This window comes from Dunckerocampus dactyliophorus, chromosome 1 (assembly GCF_027744805.1).
Source record: "Dunckerocampus dactyliophorus isolate RoL2022-P2 chromosome 1, RoL_Ddac_1.1, whole genome shotgun sequence".
NCBI lineage: Eukaryota > Metazoa > Chordata > Actinopteri > Syngnathiformes > Syngnathidae > Dunckerocampus > Dunckerocampus dactyliophorus.
Genome location: NC_072819.1, coordinates 25,881,096 through 25,900,664, shown reverse-complemented (window position 1 = coordinate 25,900,664; position 19,569 = coordinate 25,881,096). Strand labels below are relative to the sequence as shown.

At 41.4% G+C, this 19,569-nt stretch overlaps 1 protein-coding gene across 3 annotated transcripts; it reads right to left on the bottom strand.

Moving 5' to 3' along the window:
* Positions 1 to 2,250: 2,250 nt before the first annotated feature.
* Positions 2,251 to 18,747, bottom strand: wrap73 (WD repeat containing, antisense to TP73). 3 transcript variants are annotated; one of them, XR_008570347.1, is made up of 14 exons: positions 18,591 to 18,747; positions 18,011 to 18,098; positions 17,761 to 17,913; positions 17,144 to 17,260; positions 11,723 to 11,795; positions 11,034 to 11,137; positions 10,561 to 10,647; positions 10,346 to 10,480; positions 10,166 to 10,243; positions 9,980 to 10,085; positions 9,744 to 9,869; positions 7,790 to 7,981; positions 7,277 to 7,502; positions 2,251 to 2,350 (listed from the first exon to the last, which is right to left on the bottom strand). XR_008570347.1 is itself a non-coding variant. In XM_054775621.1 (13 exons), exons 2-13 carry the CDS (start codon positions 18,077 to 18,079, stop codon positions 7,390 to 7,392), a joined length of 1,353 nt encoding a protein of 450 aa, XP_054631596.1. In that variant the 5' UTR covers positions 18,080 to 18,098; positions 18,591 to 18,747; the 3' UTR covers positions 4,599 to 7,389. The 3 variants fall into 3 exon arrangements, 1 of the variants encoding a protein (XP_054631596.1); XR_008570346.1 differs by lacking the exon at positions 2,251 to 2,350 and adding an exon at positions 2,732 to 4,582; XM_054775621.1 differs by lacking the exon at positions 2,251 to 2,350 and having other exon boundaries at positions 4,599 to 7,502.
* Between the last annotated feature and the right edge of the window lie 822 nt (positions 18,748 to 19,569).

The following is a 19,569-nucleotide window of genomic DNA, read 5'->3' as shown; positions in this document are numbered from 1 at the left end:
AGGCTGAAGAGTGTGATTCCCCTATAGTTGGAACACACCCTCCGGTCACCCTTCTTGAAAAGGGGGACCACCACCACAGTCTGCCAATCCAGAGGTACTGGAGGTACGCAATGTTGAAAAGACGTGTCAACCAAGACAGTCCCTCAACATCCAGAGCCTTGAGGAATTCAGGGCGAAACTCATCCACCCCCGGAGCTATGCCACTGGGGGGCGTTTTGACTACGCCAGATACCTCTGCCACGGTGATGGAACTGCCCGCGTCCGTGTCCGCCGACTCTGCTTCCTCTACAGAAGGTGTGTCAGTGGGATTGAGAAGGGCCTCAGAAGTATTCCTTCCACGGTCCAACTACATCTTTAGTCGAGGTCAGCAGGCCCCTGTCCCCACTGTAAACGGTGTGGACCAAGCACTGCTTCCCCTTTCTGAGGCGTCGAACGGTTTGTCAGAACCTCTTCGAGGCCAACCGAAAGTCGATCATAGACCTGCGGCCTAGGGTGTCCTGGTGCCAAGTGCACTTGTGGACATCCTTATGTTCGAACATGGTGTTTGTTATGGACAAACTGTGGTTCGCACAGAAGTCCAATAACATCACACCGCAGGGGTTCAAATCGGTGAGGCCGTTCCTCCCAATCACGGCCCTCCAGGTCACACTGTCATTGCCCACATGGGCGTTTATTATACGTATATGTGTGGTCTAAATAAACAGAAAGACAAATAAAAACAAAAAGTGGATATTCCTGTCAGTCACTTTGCAAGTCTTAATGCAGAAGCACAATTTGCTGCATTATGCTCGTATGTGGGGCCGCATGGTGGTCTAGTGGTTAGCACGTTGGCCAACACAGTAACAGCCTGGAGATCGGGAAGACCTGGGTTCGATTCTCCCTTGGGCATTTCTGTGTGGAGTTTGCATGTTCTCCCCGTGTGCGCGTGGGTACTCCGGCTTTCTCCCGCCTTCCAAAAACATCCATGTTAGGTTAATTGGTGACTCTAAATTGTCCATAGGTATGAATGTGAGTGTGAATGGTTGTTTGTCTATATGTGCCCTACGATTGGCTGGCGACCAGTCCAGGGTGTACCCCGCCTGTCGCCCGAAGTCAGCTGGGATAGGCTCCAGCATACCCCCGCGACCCTAATGAGGAGAAAATGGATGGATGGACATCAAAACAATGAAAATACGGTACAGTGTTCCCTCATTTATCGCGGATGATAAGTGTAAAATGTACTTGGCTACTTATCACCCGCGATAAATAGCCAAGTACATTTTTTTTACAATTATTATATATGTTTTAAGGCTGTAAAAACCCTCACCATACACTTTATAAACTTTTCTCGGACAGGCAATAACATTTTTTCACATTTCTCTCGTTTAAAGTTCAAACCTTTGTTTGAATTTTAAAGATCAACACAAGAAATGATTAAGTCACTCACACATTTTTCACTCCTGTGACCATGCTTTTTCATCCTGGCGCCATTCCGCTGTAAAACATATTTGCTTGTTAAAACATATTTCTGCAGACAAACCAAACGTTTACCGTAAATCACCGTGTATAAACCGCACTATTTTTCCACTGGTAAGAAGCAAAAAATTGGGGTGCGGTTTATACACGATGACAGGTCTGTGACCAGACGCAGAAATTGACGAGAAGTCCATTTTAGAATAGCCGTCTGTGGGTCAGACAGTTGCTTTGACTTTATCGCCCTCTGCTGTACAGTTGCTGAAAATGCTTGTGTATGCAACTAACTTATCTGACGGCTGTCTGTATTTTCACACAGTGAAACGATCTCTATATACACTGAAGCTAACCTAAGCTTCCAATGTAAAATACAATATAACGTTGGAGTTTATTCAAATTCACACTGAAGCAATGCAATAAAATAATAATAGAGAAAAAGAGAAGCAGTGAAAGATAAGATATCAAAACATCTCTGAACATTGCAATTGCATTGCAATTTCTTTATTTTGATTCATTATTATTATTATTATTGCGTCTGTGTAGGCTCTCAGTCGTACAGGAGTTGTCCATCGAGGGAAAGCCTTCTTGAGACGTCATCTGTACTTCTGTGAAGAAGGTGTCAGACGTTTCGCTCCTCATCCGAAGAGCTTCGTCAGCGAACTAACAAGTGCTGGTAGCCTAGGCCTTAAATACAGTAAGAAACAGGGGTGGCTGGCCAACCAAAATTCCCTCAAGAGTGCAGCAACGACTCATCCAAGAAGTCACAAAAGACCCCACATAAACATCCAAAGAACTGCAGGCCTCACTGAATTCAGTTAAGGTCAGTGTTCATGACGCCACCATCAGAATGACACTGGGCAAAAACAGCCTGCATGGCAGAGTTGCAAGACGAAAACCCCTGCTGAACAAAAAGAGCATTAAGGCTAGTCTTACACACCGGCAAATCCTCCTCTGAATGGCTGAAGAAAAACAAAATGAAGACTTCGGAGTGACCTAGTTAAAGTCCTGACCTCAATCCTATTGAGATGCTGCGGCATGACCTCGAATGTGGCTGAATTGCAACAATTCTGCAAAGATGAGTGAGCCAAAATTGACTCCACAGCGCTGTAAGAGACTGCATTTTGTGTTCAGTTGTGTTGTCATTGACTATTTTATTTTGTTTGATGATCTGAAACATTTAAGTGTTACAAACATGCCAAAAAGAAAAATAAATCAGGAAGGGGTGAAACACTTTCACGCCACTGTATATACAGTATATATATTTATTAGGGGTGTAACGGTACACTAAAATGTAATTTCGGTTCGATTCAGTTTCTTGAAGTGCTCGGTTAGGTTAATTTTCGGTACAAAAGAGGAAGAAAAAAAATACTTAATGCTTTTTTTTTTTTTAAATGCACACAGAACTTTTTTTAATAAATAGAAGCGACCCATTTGGGTGATATTTCAAATAAATTAGACTCAGTTTTTTAAAATCTAAAAATAATAAAATACAGTAAACTGTTGTATTTAAACAATTGTTTAAACATTGTGGCGAAATGTAATGGACAGTTACAGTTAAATATCTCTCTGTTGCACGTGAAGTCCAATCATCTGTCGAAAGTGAAATAGCGGACACGTGATAGCTTGATGACGACAAAACTTTTAGCTTTTCATAAAGTGCTGGTATAACTTTCTGGCTAAAGTGAGGACGTGACGTTATTTCGTAGCAAGGTTCAAGAACTTTAATCATATACAGTCATGGAAAAAAAAATGATTAGACCACCCTTGTTTCTTCAGTTTATTGATCCATTTTAATGTCTGGTACAACTAAAGGTACGTTTATTTGGACAGATATAATGGTGATAACAAATATAGCTCATAAGAGCTGAATTTAAGAGCTGATATCTACCAACTTCCATGGTCTTCTTGATAATAACCAAAATAGCTTAAATTCTTACATGAATAGCTGTAACATTGTACTGCCAAAAAAATGAACTCTTATGAGCTGTTTTTGTTGTCATTGTTATAGTTGGCCAAGCAAAAGGTACTGTTAGTTGTATCAGGCACTAAAATGAACAAGAAACTGAAGAAACAAGGGTGGTCAAATAATTTTTTCTATGACTGTACTTAAAGCCAGCGCTCTCAACAGCTGAATATGGAAGTAATCTCGTGGCTATAAAAGTCCAATACCATGTGTTACTGTTTTGGCCCGGTCAGAGTTGCTTGCTAAAGGTTGTTTATATGCTGAAGCTACCAGTGTTTGCACTAAGCTGGTTTTCTTTCTTGTAGATGTAACATTCACTGCTGGATGATGCCGTTTTAAGTGCACTAACATGTCAGACATGTTTCCTGAAGCATACCCGATATCCGTGGAACAATGTCGACACACAACTTTGGATTCATCCACTTGCCTTTGTCCATCCGTAATTTTAACAGGAAAGCCAAAGTGTTCCCTAACAGGAAACCATAGTGAGATGGGAGGGTCTTCCAGCTCGGGGTTCTCGCTTGCATTTGCCATGATGCCTACGAGCTACTAGCGTTCCTCCCCCTCAGTCAGTAGTGTCTGACACTCAGAGTCTGATACACCGTGCGGGAACTCGCCCAGGACTTTAGTTTCGCGTGAAGCGCTTAGATCACTCTGGTAATAAATTAAATGAGGAAACTCGCGAGCGGAACAGTATTTAAATGATTAGTAGTAGCTCTGAGGTAAAGGAAATGTCACAAGATTAGAACATAGTCATAAATTAGCCTCACCGCAGGGTTCAAAGTTTCAGAAAAAAAGGCGGCTTTTACACCGCAAATTACGGTAGTTATGATAGATATCACTGAATGTATATTGTAATCACTATTAGCTGACAACAAACATAACTGGTGTGCATGCGTGTGTTAGGTGGCAGGAAGATGTCTGGAATATAACGGAATATAATGCTTGTAGTACGTTTGAGTGTTGGTGCCCTCAGGCAGCTGGAGGAACCCAGTGCATACAGTCCCTTTAAGACCATCCATCGATCCATTTTCGATGCCGCTTATCCTCATTAGGGTCGTGAGGGTATGCTGGAGCCTATCCCAGCTGACTTTAGGCGACAGACCGTATAACTCCTGTAAATGTGGCCATACTAGTGATGTGCAGTCATGGGAGGCAGGTGAGGCTCTGATGAAAAATACAAAAACGAATAACAAAATAAATATTAATATTTGTCCATTGAACTGTTTTATAAATGTATTTTCTGTATGATTCAAATTTAGCACATTTTCTTAAAAAACAAAACAAAACCATAAAAGGCTGAATTTGCAGAAAGCTAAGATGAGGCCACTGTGAGTGTGGCTTCTCAGCTGTATGGGCAAGCCCCGCCTACCGTCTAAGTGCACACAAAGTTGGTCAATGACGCCTGCCAATTTCTGTTTGTCAGCATGTCGCCAATAATATAATGTTGCAGCAACATTTATATTTATATTTATATTTATATACCCAAACTCATCAATAAGTGATCAGACTTATCAGACAAGAAAGTATCATAACTTCTCCTGGAGAAGGAAAGGCTGCATGTACTTCATATACAAATGAAAAGGTAAGTACACAAATGTTTATCAGTTTATAAAAATTAAGTAAATAAATGGGTCTAAGAAGTATCTGAAAACATTTGCTTTTTACCAAAGTGAATTGTTCTCTTTTTTGGTTATCTTCTTATCTTCTTATCATGAGCAACCTGTATTAGCATGAAAAACTCCAAAGGAGTCAGTGCCTCATCAACCGTGAACCTCACCGCACGTCACCGGGCAATACCATTATGAAAGTATGGTTTGCATATGATAATTGGTCAACTGTTTACCAACCACACTGATGATGGACTACAGTTCAAAATTTTGAGAATATGTTAAGTAAATCTTCCGGACAGCTTCGAAGAGATGCTGGACCACTATTTGGCGTCTCAGGAGGAGGAAGCAGTGCCCAGTCAACACCGTGTATGGTGGGGATGGTGTGCTGCTGACCTCGACTCGGGATGTTGTGGATCGGTGGAAAGAATACTTCGAAGACCTCCTTAATCCCACTGACACGTCTTCCTATGAGGAGGAAGAGCCTGGGGACTCCACGGTGGGCTCTCCTATCTCTGGGGCTGAGGTTGTCAAAAAGCTCCTCGGCGGCAAGGCCCCGGGGGTGGATGAGATCCGCCCGGAGTTCCTTAAGGCTATGGATGCTGTGGGCATGTCTTGGTTGACACGACTCTGCAGCATCGCGTGGACATCGGGGCCAGTACCTCTGGATTGGCAGACCGGGGTGGTGGTCCCCCTTTTTAAGATGGGGGATCGAAGGGTGTGTTCCAACTATCGTGGAATTACAGTCCTCAGCCTCCCTGGTAAGGTCTATTCAGGGGTTCTGGAGAGAAGGATCCGCCGGATAGTTGAATCTCTGATTCAGGAGGAGCAGTGTGGTTTTCGCCCTGGTCGTGGAACTGTGGACCAGCTCTACACTCTCAGCAGGGTCCTTGAGGGTGCATGGGAGTTTGTCCAACCAGTCTACATGTGTTTTGTGGACTTGAAGAAGGCATTCGACTGTGTTCCTCGAGGAATTGTGTGGGGAGTACTCCGGGAGTATGGGGTATTGGACCAGCTAATTCAAGCTGTTCGTTCGCTGTATGACCAGTGTCAGAGTTTGGTTCGCATTGCGGGCAATAAGTCGGACCCGTTTCCAGTGAGAGTTGGACTCCGCCAGGGCTGTCCTTTGTCACCAATTCTGTTCATTATTTTTATGGACAGAATTTCTAGCCACAGCCAGGGCGTTGAGGGGTTCCAGTTTGGTGGCTGCAGTATTGTCTCTCTGCTTTTTGCAGATGATGTGGTCCTGCTGGCTTCATCGAGCCGTGAACTTCAACTTTCACTGGATCGTTCGCAGGCAAGTGTGAAGCGGCCGGGATGAAAATCAGCACCTCCAAGTCCGAGTCCATGGTTCTCGTCCGGAATAGGGTGGAATGCCATCTCCGGGTCGGGGATGAGATCCTGGCCCAAGTGGAGGAGTTCAGGTACCTTGGGATCTTGTTCCCGAATGAGGGAAGGATGGAATGCGGGATCGACAAGCGAATGATGCGGACTCTACATTGGTCTGTTGTGGTGAAGAGAGAGCTAAGCCAAAAGGCAAAGCTCTCAATTTACCGGTCGATCTACGTTCCTACCCTCACCTATGGTCATGAGCTTTGGGTATTTACCGAAAGGACAAGATCGTGGGTACAAGCAGCCAAAATGAGTTTTCTCCGTAGGGTGGCTGGGCTCTCCCTCAGAGATAAGGTGAGAAGCACTGTCATCCGGGAGAGACTCTGAGTAGAACCGCTACTCCTCTGCATTGAGAGGAGCCAGATGAGGTGGCTTGGGCATCTGGTCAGGATGCCTCCCGGACACCTCCCTGGGAAGGTGTTCAGGGCAAGTCCGACCGGTAGAAGGCCACGGGGAAGACCCAGGACACGTTGGAGAGACTGTTTCCCAACTGGCCTGGGAACGCCTCGGGATCCGCCGGGAGGAGCTGGACGAAGTGGCCGGGGAGAGGAAAATCTGGGCCTCCCTGCTTACGCTGCTGCCCCCGCGACCCTATCTCAGATAAGCGGTAGAAGATGGATGGATGGATGGTTAAGTAAATCACTTTTTTGCAAAATTATTTATCAAATTTTATTCAAAATAATTTACAGAATTACATGGCAAAATTACAAATGCTCCAAATGAAAAGGCAAGTGAAAGCTCAGAGTCTTAGCTGTCACAGTTGGAAGTCTTCAGTGTGAAGTTTACAACCAGTTTATCTAAAAAGTTTTTTTTTTTTCCCCAAAAGTCTCTCAGGAATATTATGTTTAGCGTGACTTACTTCAAATAATTTGCATGGGTGAGCGCTGAGTGCTGGGTCTTTCTTTCTCAATGAGTCTTCCCACCAGTCTGCTGTTCATTTGTCAATATGCTGAAATCATGTGTCTGCTGACATCACTTGTCCTCCGGGCCTGTGTCCATGTAGCACAAACACAGCTGCTCCTTCCCAAGCAAGATGAGAAAATCTCCATCACAGTGCCATGTCAAGGACTGGACCTGGAAACCACCTAGGGACAGACAGAACAATATTCAGTATCATTTAAGCATATGTACTGTACAAACATTTGCATGCATACACTTGTCCTAAATATTTTACTTTTACCTGCCAAGCATTCAATCAGATTTCTGAGAGGTCATTGCTATCCTGTTCACAGATTTGCATGATTGCTATGATGTATTAACAAGTGGTATAACCCTCAGTTTCTTTCTTCCAAGGGAATTTTATCTTAGCGGAAAGATTTCTCACTTTTTGTCTCTCTTGAGTTCTATATATTGTTGTATGACAGCATATTACCTTCATCAGGGACTTGGACTGAAACACAGCCTGCTGGAGTCCAAAGATAAACTTTGGAGTTGCCAGTGCATAAGGCCAGCCGTGAGCGTCTTGGGTCCCACTGGACACAACGCACAGCTGATGTCTGCTCTAGCACAGCCTCAAGGCTCATCTTCTGCATGTCCCACACCCACACAACACTGGACATGTTATCTGAGGGGAGAGAAACAAGTACAGTGGAACCTCAGTTTTCGACTAAAATTAAAATAAATAAAAATATTTGTGGCAATAATAATGTCTGTTTTAGTACATTGTCTCAATTATCATACAGCTTTTGTCCACTGTCTCGGTTATCGTACGGCAAGTGCTGAAAACAAAGCATCCACACACTGGTGGCTAGGGTTGGGCATCGAGCATGAATGGGAACCGAGACTAATATTCCGATTCTCCGAGAATCGTTAATTTTTTAAACATTTCAAATCCTAAATTCCGTGATCGACCAGTCCGCTGACTGTAAAAAATGGCCACATAACACCAACAAAGAAGAAGCCGGCGAACACCAATGAAGAAGAAGCGTCAGGAAGCGTTTGTGTTCATCCATATCAACGATGGACAGTGTGCGACAGCGCTCGAAAGTTTGGCTGAAATTCAGCAAAAAAATTAACAGTCGCCGCAGTGCAACATTTGCAACGGAGGATGCAAAGGAGGGCGCACCACTAACGTGATTACACACCTCTGGATTCACAGTGTATACGGTGAGAGCCCTGTTTGACACGCTACGCTGGACTTCTTCCAACCAGTCATGACAGTAAACAATAAATTACATTAATCTTATGCCAACATTGAAGCAGCAAACATATATTGCGAATACAGTGGCCAACTCAAATATCCAGCTAACGTCAGGCTGTGTACTTATTTATAGACAACCTGACGTTAACGCTAGCTTTAGCCAGGAAGTTGACCAAACCCCACGATAAGTGTTACTCCATTCACCGTACTTGTTTGATATTCTGCATGCAGGTTTGTAGGAACTCATTAACATGGTTAAGCTACATTTTGTCTATTCTGCATCATAAGAAACTCTTCAACACATAGCAACAGGATATGTATAACTGTTTATTCTTTGTTTTCAAACATAAAAATCATTTGTGAATGTGTACTCCTATGTAAATAGACTTCCAAACATTAATGTTCAAGTTCAATGGTTTGATATTTATTTAGTGGTTGAAAATAGCCCTGTGAGAAATTCATAGTAAAGTAATTTATAAAAAGTTCAAATAATTAAAAAAAAAAATCATGGAGACGTTCAGATATTTCATCCAAGAACTTTGATTAGCGCCCTCATTTAACCATGCAAACTGTTATGACCCTACTTCTGAAAAGAATCAGAATCGAGAATCATTAGCAACAGGAATCAAAAGGAGGAATCGGAATCTGAACCGGAATCGCTCAAATTCAAACAAATGCCCAACTCTATCGGTGACTCAGTCTCTGTGAAGAATGGATAGTGTTTTTTTTGTTTTTTATTATGTGTGTCTGAGTGGTTGTTCATTGAATGCACACAGAACGATGAACAACTCTGTCTTCTTCCTTCCTTCTTTTCAAGCATTGCACCGTGCGCTGATGATACGTTCAAGCGCACTGTGTATTTCTGAGTGTTAGAGGAATTTGTGCTTTTTTTTTTTTTTTTAATTTAGGATGGCAGCAAAAAAGTTGCAAGTGCCAGATCTTTGGTAAACAAGGTGAGAAGCACCTTGTTTATCTATTTGTGTAAATATTTTTGGGTGGCCGGAACAGATTCATTGGATTTACATGATTTTGTTATGGAAAAAAATTGTTTTTGTCTGACCTTTTGGAACGTATTAATGATGAAAACCAACGTCCACTATATCATGAAAGCTATTTTGCGGCCAGAAATGCTTAGTGTTAGTAATCAAATGCTAGTGGTCAACATGAGGGGAAAATGATGCCTGACCATTTTTGGTGGCCAAGTAACGGCTGTCTGAGCTGAAGGCCAGCAAAGAGACACCAATCTTGGGGTTGGCTCTGTCTACGTCTGGTCTGACCACAGGAATTTGAACTGGTGGTGGATGAATCTCATCTGGACGGGGCAACAAGAAAGACCATAATTAGAGTGTGTTGTACTTAACCCCAGAAGTTCTTGTCAGTAAATGAGTTTGGTTTTATATCATGGCAAGAACGTATACATACATTTGCTCTGAGTGCTTAAGAGACTTGAGTCCATTGTTATGTTGTGTCGAGACAGTTCTTCACTGCCAACAGCTGGCACCCTTTTCTCCACCTCCTTATACACAACCTCGAAAGACAACAAGCTAAATACTAAATAATTTAACTTGAACACCTTATTGTACAAATCAAGATGGAGAAAATACTCACAACTTTGTTGTTGTTGATGGTCGCTGGGTGTTCAAAAAGTGAAATCTTCTTCCATGTGATGTGGTTAAGGATGCGTACCTGCAAAGAGGGTGTTATTATTGATAATGAGCATACTATCCAAATATACAATGGTACAAGGATTATGTGCGACCTTGTAATTTTCTAAATGACTGTCCATACTTTTTCATCATAGCTTCCAATGGCCAGGAACTGACTGCTGGGGCTCCAGGCCACAGACTTGACACCCAGCGACCAATCATAGGCGCTGTAAATTGACAACAAGCGGCCATCCAGAGAATACAGCAACACCTTGTACTGCACAGAGGAAACACACGACGCAACATGCCTCCATTATTAGGATTGGAAGTTTGGGCTTGTAAGTCATGACGACTTACCTCCAGACAGCTGTCCCACACAGCCAGGACGCAGCCATTGGGAGACCACTCTAACCCTGCAAGGTCTTGTGTTTCAGTCTCAAAATGCTATAAGTAAATGAAGCTCATTCAGTACAACACCTGTGTGAAACTGACTATATAAGGACAATAATTCTCACATTTTATGCATCTTAGAGTAAAATAATGTAAATCTTCTACTGAAATCATGACAGTCATCGCTTTGCGTTGAGTTTTGATAATCTGTATTGTTATCTGTAGTGTTATTTACTGAACTATAGCGTAGCAGACATTTATCTGAAGTAAGGCATCCATTTGAGTAGAGACATATATTCATTGAAGTGAACGACGTACTGGCAATTAAGATACAGCATCTACTGTATTAGAATGGAATACACTAATTAAGGATAAGGTTACATGAAGAAACATGTCCTCCTATAATGGTTATGAAACTGAAACTGTTGTTTTCTGCTTACCCTTAGTAAGTGCCAGTCATCACACACAAATACACAGACATAGTCTTTGCAGTCACGGCGTTCTGCCAAGGCCATGTAGCAGCCGTCTCTGCTGAAATCAATGCCTGCAGGGTGAAAATCAATGTAAAAAAAATATATATATATTGTTCTAAAGTTAACACAATGTTATTATTGTGGTAATTTAGGTAAACAAGCAGGTTTGAGCCACATTGGCACGCTAAAAAAAATAAAAACAACAACAACAATTATAAAGGGTGCTTTTCACATCGTGAAATATACTTTATGAAAATTGATTGTGATTTCCTGTGTATTTTGTCAGGTGGCATGACATTTAGATTGGAATTTAACTATCATGGACACTTATTATTTATGGCAGCTAAGGGGATGCACAGATCATGCAAGGGCAAAGTCATGCATTCAAAGGGGAGGGGGGGGGGCGAGTCAAACAATAATTTTTAACCAAGCTGCTGACAAGACTGTTATGAAGAACATGCAGCATTTATTGACAGTGGCACAGCTGTTTGGAGGTATAGTTTGTATACATAGTTGGGGACAGGCCGTAAGGGAAAGGACGGCATGTGATTCATGGACATGCTTGCTGCTGACCCTGTCTTCGGGTGCTTGTGGTAATACATAGAAACTACAAAACCACAAGCAATTCATTATAGCGAAATGATTATCATACTTACTCTTGTGACAAGCTTTGGGATACTTGATGTAGGACACAGCTTTGGTGCACAGAGACCACACAGTGATTCTCAGCTGTCAAGGCAACATAGGAAGGAGAAAAGTTACAACTGTAGCTCATAAAAAATATGTCAAGCACATCCTTGATATCACTGGTAAACAAAAATGAATGTCGATGTCACACAATAAAGATCATTTTATTATTAATAGGGTTAATGACGTTAACACATTACACAACACATGTAGACTGAGAGTCAGAATCACATAGCGAGCATGATGGTCAAGAGTTATTCATACGGGTCCGTCTCCTGAAAAAGGTACTAGAGAGGATGCCATCATTTGGAGTGGCATGATGCACAGACTACAGTGTTTTGCACCTATAAACAAATAAAAATATTAGGGCTGCTGCTATTTTTCGATTAGTCGAGTAATTGGAAAAAACATATTTTGGATTTCTTAAAAGGCAATTATAAATACACAAGAGAAAATACCACATTTCACTAAATAATGACCGACCAATTGGTTTAATTTTTTACATAATCATTTATTTCTTAAATTCACATTGTGTATAGGAACAAACTGTATTCCCAGACTGTAACTATTTACTGGAAAAGCAAAGGAATAATAATTACCTTACTAAGACATTACTAAGACTAAATTACACACTACATTATGTTGATGGCTGTGCATTTATAAAAAGAAATACAGCAATATGGCGTGGAGTCGGTCAGTCTGTGGCACTCCTCAGGTCGCTCCGATAGTGGCCTTTAGCTCTTCTGCATTGTTGGGTCTGTCGTAGCACATTTTCCTCTTGACAATACCTCATAGATTTTCTATGGGGTTGAGTTCAGGCGAGTTTGTTGACCAATGAAAGACAGGGATACCATGTTTTTTAAACCAGATACTGGTACTTTTGGCACTGTGTGCAGGTGCCAAGTCCTGCTGGAAAATTAAGCACACGTGCGCACGCACACACGCAATATGGGTGGGGGAAATAATCGATTCCTAGATGCATCACGATGCGGACATTGACGATTATTAATCAATTCATAAATGTCAATAATCGATGCTGACGGAACAAAAAAGACAGTTTATGGTGGTGCACCCAAGTGTAAGATGCTACCAAAATGGCTGAGCGTAAACTCCAACCTGCACCCGCTGGATTTAAAGCGAGCGTCTGGAAGCACTGTGACTTTCACGTAGTTGAAGGTAAAAATGAGCTGGACAAGAGCCAGACAATATGCAAGCTTTGTCATACAAGCTTAAAATATATTGGGAACACAACAAATATGAGAAACTACATAGCACGTTTCCACCCGAACCACGAGGAAAAACAGCCAGCTGAAGTTGCTGCCGACCAGAGGACCATCGAGCAGGTGATAACTAATTTTGCACCCAACTCGGAAATATGTTTCTGCTTGAAACACTTTTATTGCAAAGGATCTGTGGCCATATTCAGTTGTTAAGAAGCAGGGCTTTCGTGTTTTGCTGCGCACTTTGGAAACCAGATACAACATCCCATCGCAGCATTATTTCACTGACACTGCAACTGTGAATAAGGGCAGCCTAGTTTTTTTGGTTATTCATAATATACTGTACTGACGTCTGCAAGCATTAGTCTTGTATGAGAGCCGCTGGTACAGAAATCTAGATTTTGCTGTTTTTGACTTTGTTATACAGCAAAAATATTGTTTGTCAGAGATTCTATGCTCAGGATTTCAATTTGAATTTTAATTACGGTATTCAGAATATGCTGAAGTTTGTTAATTTTATACATGCTGCTACTGGTGCATTTTACTTTTCCTGCTGATTCTGTGCAATGGGAAATATGTTGGTAGATGTAACTTTCCAATTATTAAAAGATAATGGAAGTAAATTAATCTGTTTCATGTTTATTTTAATTGTGGGTCATTACAAATATGCGTTGTTTTAGTAGTACACAGTGAGTAAAAATAAATTCTATATAGAAAAAAATTCTGCATAAAAAAAACTGACAAACTTTTGATCACAAAATAAGATGCACCAAGTTGCATCGATAATCGTTCTATCATTGCATCGCAGACCTCTGAATCGTAATCGCATCGAATCGTGAGGTGGCCAGAGATACCCACCCCAATACACAAGGTAAAGCACTTATAGTGATATAGCTGACATACAGATATCATATATGGATATTTGATATTGCGATATATATTAAAGTGATACTTTATTTTAATATGCAAATTGGTCAGAAAATAACTTTCAATTTTGCTTGCTATGTCACACTGTGGCACGCTTGCGGTACCTCTTTCAGGAGACTGCCATATATACACAAAATTGCATGGAAAGTAAAAGCAGAATATTGTACAATTAAAAAAATTAACATAGGCAAAAAGTCCTGTACAAATAGTTCAAGAATATCCATGTCAAAGAACATCTAAGCCTGGCCTTCAGACAGTCTGACGCAATTAGTGCAATACAAATAAACCTGTCGTCCATTTTGCATTTCGGAATGTTTAAACTTTTCATCACTGCTTCTAAAAGGGACATTTGAACTGAGCCATATCTGCCCACCTAAGTGGCCTGAAATGTCCACCCCGTGTGTTCAAGACATCCTGCTGTGCAGACCCTGCAATGTCACACTTTCTGTGCATACCCTCAAACACAGTGCCATGGAAGCACATATCAATAGTGCTCAAACATAAATGTGCTTGAATCCACCACATAGAATATTGAGATGTGTCCCAATCAAATTCCTCTGCTCCTGAATGGAGTTATTTTGAGAGTCAGCCCAATGGGTCAAAAGAGGGCAATATCTTCAAAGCCAAAAGAACGTCAGATTTAAAAATTAGTATCCTCTGCAAGACATCCACAGAATTATGGACCATTCCCTTATCTCTGTTGGAAAATAACTCATTGGCAAAATGACTACAAGATTACTAAAAAAGCAGGGTTAATAGTAGCAACACGGAATAATATGTCAGCAGCCATTCTTGATTTGCGCCTGGGCAAGTGTATTCGCTGCCATGTACACTAGTCTGATCTGTCATCAGGGAATTAGACTGTAGGCATTCCACATCTCAAACCAATATAGCCCATTTCCAACCTCATGATTCTATCTATGAAGAAGCCTCTTGAAGTCCACACATACAGAAGGAACGGATGTGACATTGTCATGCCCACGTCTGCACTTTAGATGGGTGGCATCAATTGTAGCGTGGCTCCAGCAGTACCAAGAATGCTAATCTGAACCTGGCAGACAATCTAAAAGCCATTACATACTCAATGATGTCCTTGACAGCAGTTTGACACCCCTGAGCAGGTAAGGGGGACTACGATGGATGTGACAAGAAGATCCACAGATAAATGTACGGAACGCAACCAGGAGATGATGTTTGTGCAGTTTTATAACACATTGGCTCAAACCCAACATGGGGACTTTCTCTATAATCTGTCTCAAATTACCAAAATACTTTTAATAACCAATGAGGCAGTTCTACAATTTTCCATCTTAGTTTTAGTGGGCTGGTTTAGCAGGGCTTGAGTATCACTCGCTAACTATCGCAATGACAGTTAGGAGCAAACAAATGTGTAAAATCGGAAAAACTCAATGTTTAAAAAAGTTAATAGAAATGAAAACACAGCCAGGTATGCACACACACAAACACACACACATGCACACACAGCCACCTAAGCAGATTTACTGTCACATAGTCAGACAGACAAACACATACAGAGGCACGATTCACACCGCGGGCAGCTGTCCCTAAACAAGTTATTATAGCAGGCTGTTTATGAGTGGCGCTGAAACTCAAGCCCGACACGAACACCCGTCTGGCACAGACTTAATGAAATCTTGCTTTAGGGTGAAGGTAAGTTCAGCGGACTCCTTGACAAGGTAGTAACATGTGTCCACTTTGGCTCTGATAAATTCATTTCCAACTTCAGTGACAAAATGATGTTCTGTAAATAGTCAGTAATCCCTCTGTTATTATTACATATTGACCAGTGATATACCAGACAAAGCAGAGGAGGCTTAAGTGCACTTTTCTACATGGGGAAAAAAGGGATTGTGATGTAATGGAATGGCAAGCTTGCAATAACCACAAATAAGGCGTATATGACATAACCACTTGAATAAACTCATGTTAACCGAAAATTAAAATACAGTTTGTATTTAATTTTCCCAAGAAAGGCTGAGAGAAAGGTTTTCAAGGAATTACTGGTGGAAGCACAGTGGTGAATGGTTGGCCTCACAGCCAGAAGGTTCTGGCATTTGGACCTTTCTATGTAGACCTTACATGTTCTACATCTACTGTATGCTTGGGTTCCCGAACACTGTAAATCAAATGTAATTCAAAAGGTATGAATTTAAGTGTGAATGGTTCCTGTTACGTTATTTACATTTGGATGATACCGAACACAAAGCAGACATGACACAGACACATGCACCCCCTGCACTCATGGCCTCGACCAGACACAGTCGCATGTTGCCCAATGACACCTGTCAAGTGATTCCAAGAGTCAGGTTCAACATGACAGAAGCGGCCCAGCATGGTGCCTCCATCCACGCGGGCCCAGGGGGGCTGATATATGCTTTCAACACTCACACAACATGTGACTACTATGGAGTGGATATGAAACAGAAGTCAGGAGGGACCGGTTGGAATGAAAATCATTTTGCCACCTTCACTGTTGGTTAGCAGACTTTCTAGCAGGCTATAGCCTGGACATACAGTATAGAAGAGTCTATACATGGTGCATCCCATAATTTTTTTTCAATGTCTTAGGAACTTAAATGGACTTTGGCGCAAATGCAGATTGGGCCATGTGTTGGGATCAAGGTATAGAACAATTTCTGGAAACATGGAGAGGCTTTACAGAGCATTAGGTTCATTTAATAGTAGCTGAACAGTGTTAAGTTACATTCCCTAACAATCCACTGCAACTTAAAGATACTTTTTCCATTTAAACTAACATTGAGAGACAATATTTGTAAAACTTACTAATAGCCAAACACAGTCATTTTTCTTGACCAATAATGCAAATAAGTTTCAGACTAGGCAGTAAATTTAATGGCGCCCAAGCTATCCCTCCACCTGAAATAACAGCAGTTGTTGTTGAGTAAAATAAAACAGACAGACAAGACATTGGTAACTAATGCAGTTTCCATAATCCAACATTTGGATTACATCAGACTTACATGATGCAAAAATGTTCCAGCGGCAATGAGCGCTATGTTGGACAGGATGCTAACATGAGTGGAGCTATAAAATCAGGCTGAATACATGCAGCAGGTGGGTGTTGTGTAGGGGTGTTAGGGCTCTGGTGACTGTCTATTTTAAGCCACTCCCCTCCTTGTAGGCCAGCAACAGTTGAATTCAGACAACCATATGCATAAACACACTTGCGTGCCCACATGCACGCACCAACTTCACACTTACATGGAACTCGGTGGTGTTCAGAATGTGACGTCCATCAGGACTCCACCGCGAAGCCAACAGTCCAATTGAGCCCTCGTCAATCTTGCAGTGCCAGTCAGGCTGTTCCAACGACCACACCTGAGGAAAAAGACAAGAGGAAGAGGGGCAGGAAGAATAAACATTGCTCATCACTAATGACACCCCCTCAACAAATCTTGCATCTTCCTTAATTTATATTCGAAGTGTAAGACCAAATTGCATAACTGAGACCATGAAGGACTGGCGATGGATCCCCCTTCAGAGGTAAGATGCTGTGTGACACTTACTTTAACATTTTGTGGTTTACTTTGTTTGATTAAACACACATAATACTTTTGAAAAGATGCTACCTAAGGACTTTATTTCGTCAGGCTTGTCATTCAAACACTTGTTTGACTGAGATTCAATCAGATCAATTTCATGATCAAATACATGTTGATAATGTTTTACTGATGCACCTTGACTGATAAGTCCACACTACTCTTGGGACAGCCACAAGACAATTAGACATTTCTGGACATTCAAATGTATAATAAGAGCAGAAATATCTGGTATTTCCGCCACACGTTTCACATCACCGGCATCTCCTCAAAGCCTACCTGTACTAGTCCCCTCTTGTACATAGCACACAGGATAAACTGAGAGTCAGACGACCATTCTATATGAGATATCTGGTCCAGACAAGTATAGAGCTGCAGAATCTGCAGAGTGCTCGCATCCCGTACCACCAGCCTGTACTGCACACAGGTAGCCTGTAAAGCCAAATAATTGACAGGTTAAAAAATGTCTTTACTTTCCAAAATCGTGGCATCTGAACTTAATAAATAAGCAGATAATGTCACAACTTACTAAATATTTCCCATCCGGTGAAACTTTGCAAAGTTGGTTTGATTGCTTGAAGACCTCAGAGAAATTCATGTTGAGGAAGCACGGAATCCTAGACAAAATCATTTAGGTTACTGAAACATTAGCAGTTGTTTCCTCTAACGGTGCAGCTATTATTGTAAAACTTGTGAAATTCCCAAATAAAACACGAGATGGTGCTATGTGTCCAATAAACACGCATGCTTTTAACACTGGACATGAAGATGTTACAACTCACTTACATTACAACTGCAAAACAATTGTAGTTATAATTGAAAACAAGCACATGACGTGGCTGTAAAAAGTGTAGTTAGTCGTGTTGAAAAAACAAAACGAGCTGCAAGTAGCTTACTTGACTCGCCATTAGAAAAGTAGCAGTAGTAGTAGCAGCAGAGTAAAACGACCAGCTAAATCAATAACTTCAAACGATTTGCATTTCTATCGACGTAGCGGCTGTATTTGAGCAGATTAACGGCAAACAGCCACACTAAGCTAGCAGACGTCAATGCACTTCTCCATTCAATGCTAGCTTAACGTGCTACTACACAGAAAATAGTTAACTAACCTTCGTTATTTTCAAATCCTGGAGCAGAACATCGTCCATGAAAGGAGAGACGCTCAAGACTAATCAGTAGTTTTCACAAGTTTGGCTCTCTTTGTTGCCATTAGCACACAGTAACAATCATCTCAAGAGCTGGCTTGTGTGCGTTTGAGTAGTTGACGGTGACGACACAGCAATGCAGTCCAATCAGAATAGAGCTCGTACCCTTTGCATGCTGGGTAATGTGTTTTTTCCACCAGTAGTCTATTTTCGGTTTAAACTTGACTACGTGTGCTTGATTGGTGTACCAAATTAAAAGTCGTTTCCCTTAAGTTATTAGACTGTTACTTTGGAAGGTTGGAAACACATGTTCACAAACATCGATGTATTTTATTTTATTTTGTTGAATTTACATTCCCCAAAATATTAATCATAATTTTACATAATGGCGATATTTTTATATTGGAAGCCCACGGTGAAATGACTTATTAAAAACATTATTTTTGTGAGAAAAGGTTTTCCCGCTTGTTTGCGCCGAAAACGCGCTATACCAACCGCCTCCCTTCCCAGCAGCGCAAAAACCGCCTCACCTCTGCTGCGGTCCCTCAGCAAAAGCTCACATTGCAGAGCAGCATGCCAATCAGCGTTCCTCCTCCTATCACTTTCTTCATTTTGTTTCTGCGAAAAGTCAATCGTTTGCAGCTTTCTTATCAAAGTTAAAATTAGGTCGACTTTTTTTTTTTACTTCTTAGTTGTTGTGCATTTTATGGATGGTCAGTCGCTTGGTATGATCAATAATAAACAACTGGGCTCTGGACAAGACACAATTGCTTTCGGATTGGGGTAGTAACACTCTTCAGGTAGGTCCATTTATTTTTATTATCATATCAGCTAACTGTTAAAGTAAGGTCATAATTAATATGTCCGCAGCAGGCCTAGCATTAGGCCAATTAAGGATCAGCTTGACACTTAACTCTCGTTTTTTTTTTTATTCCAGATGATT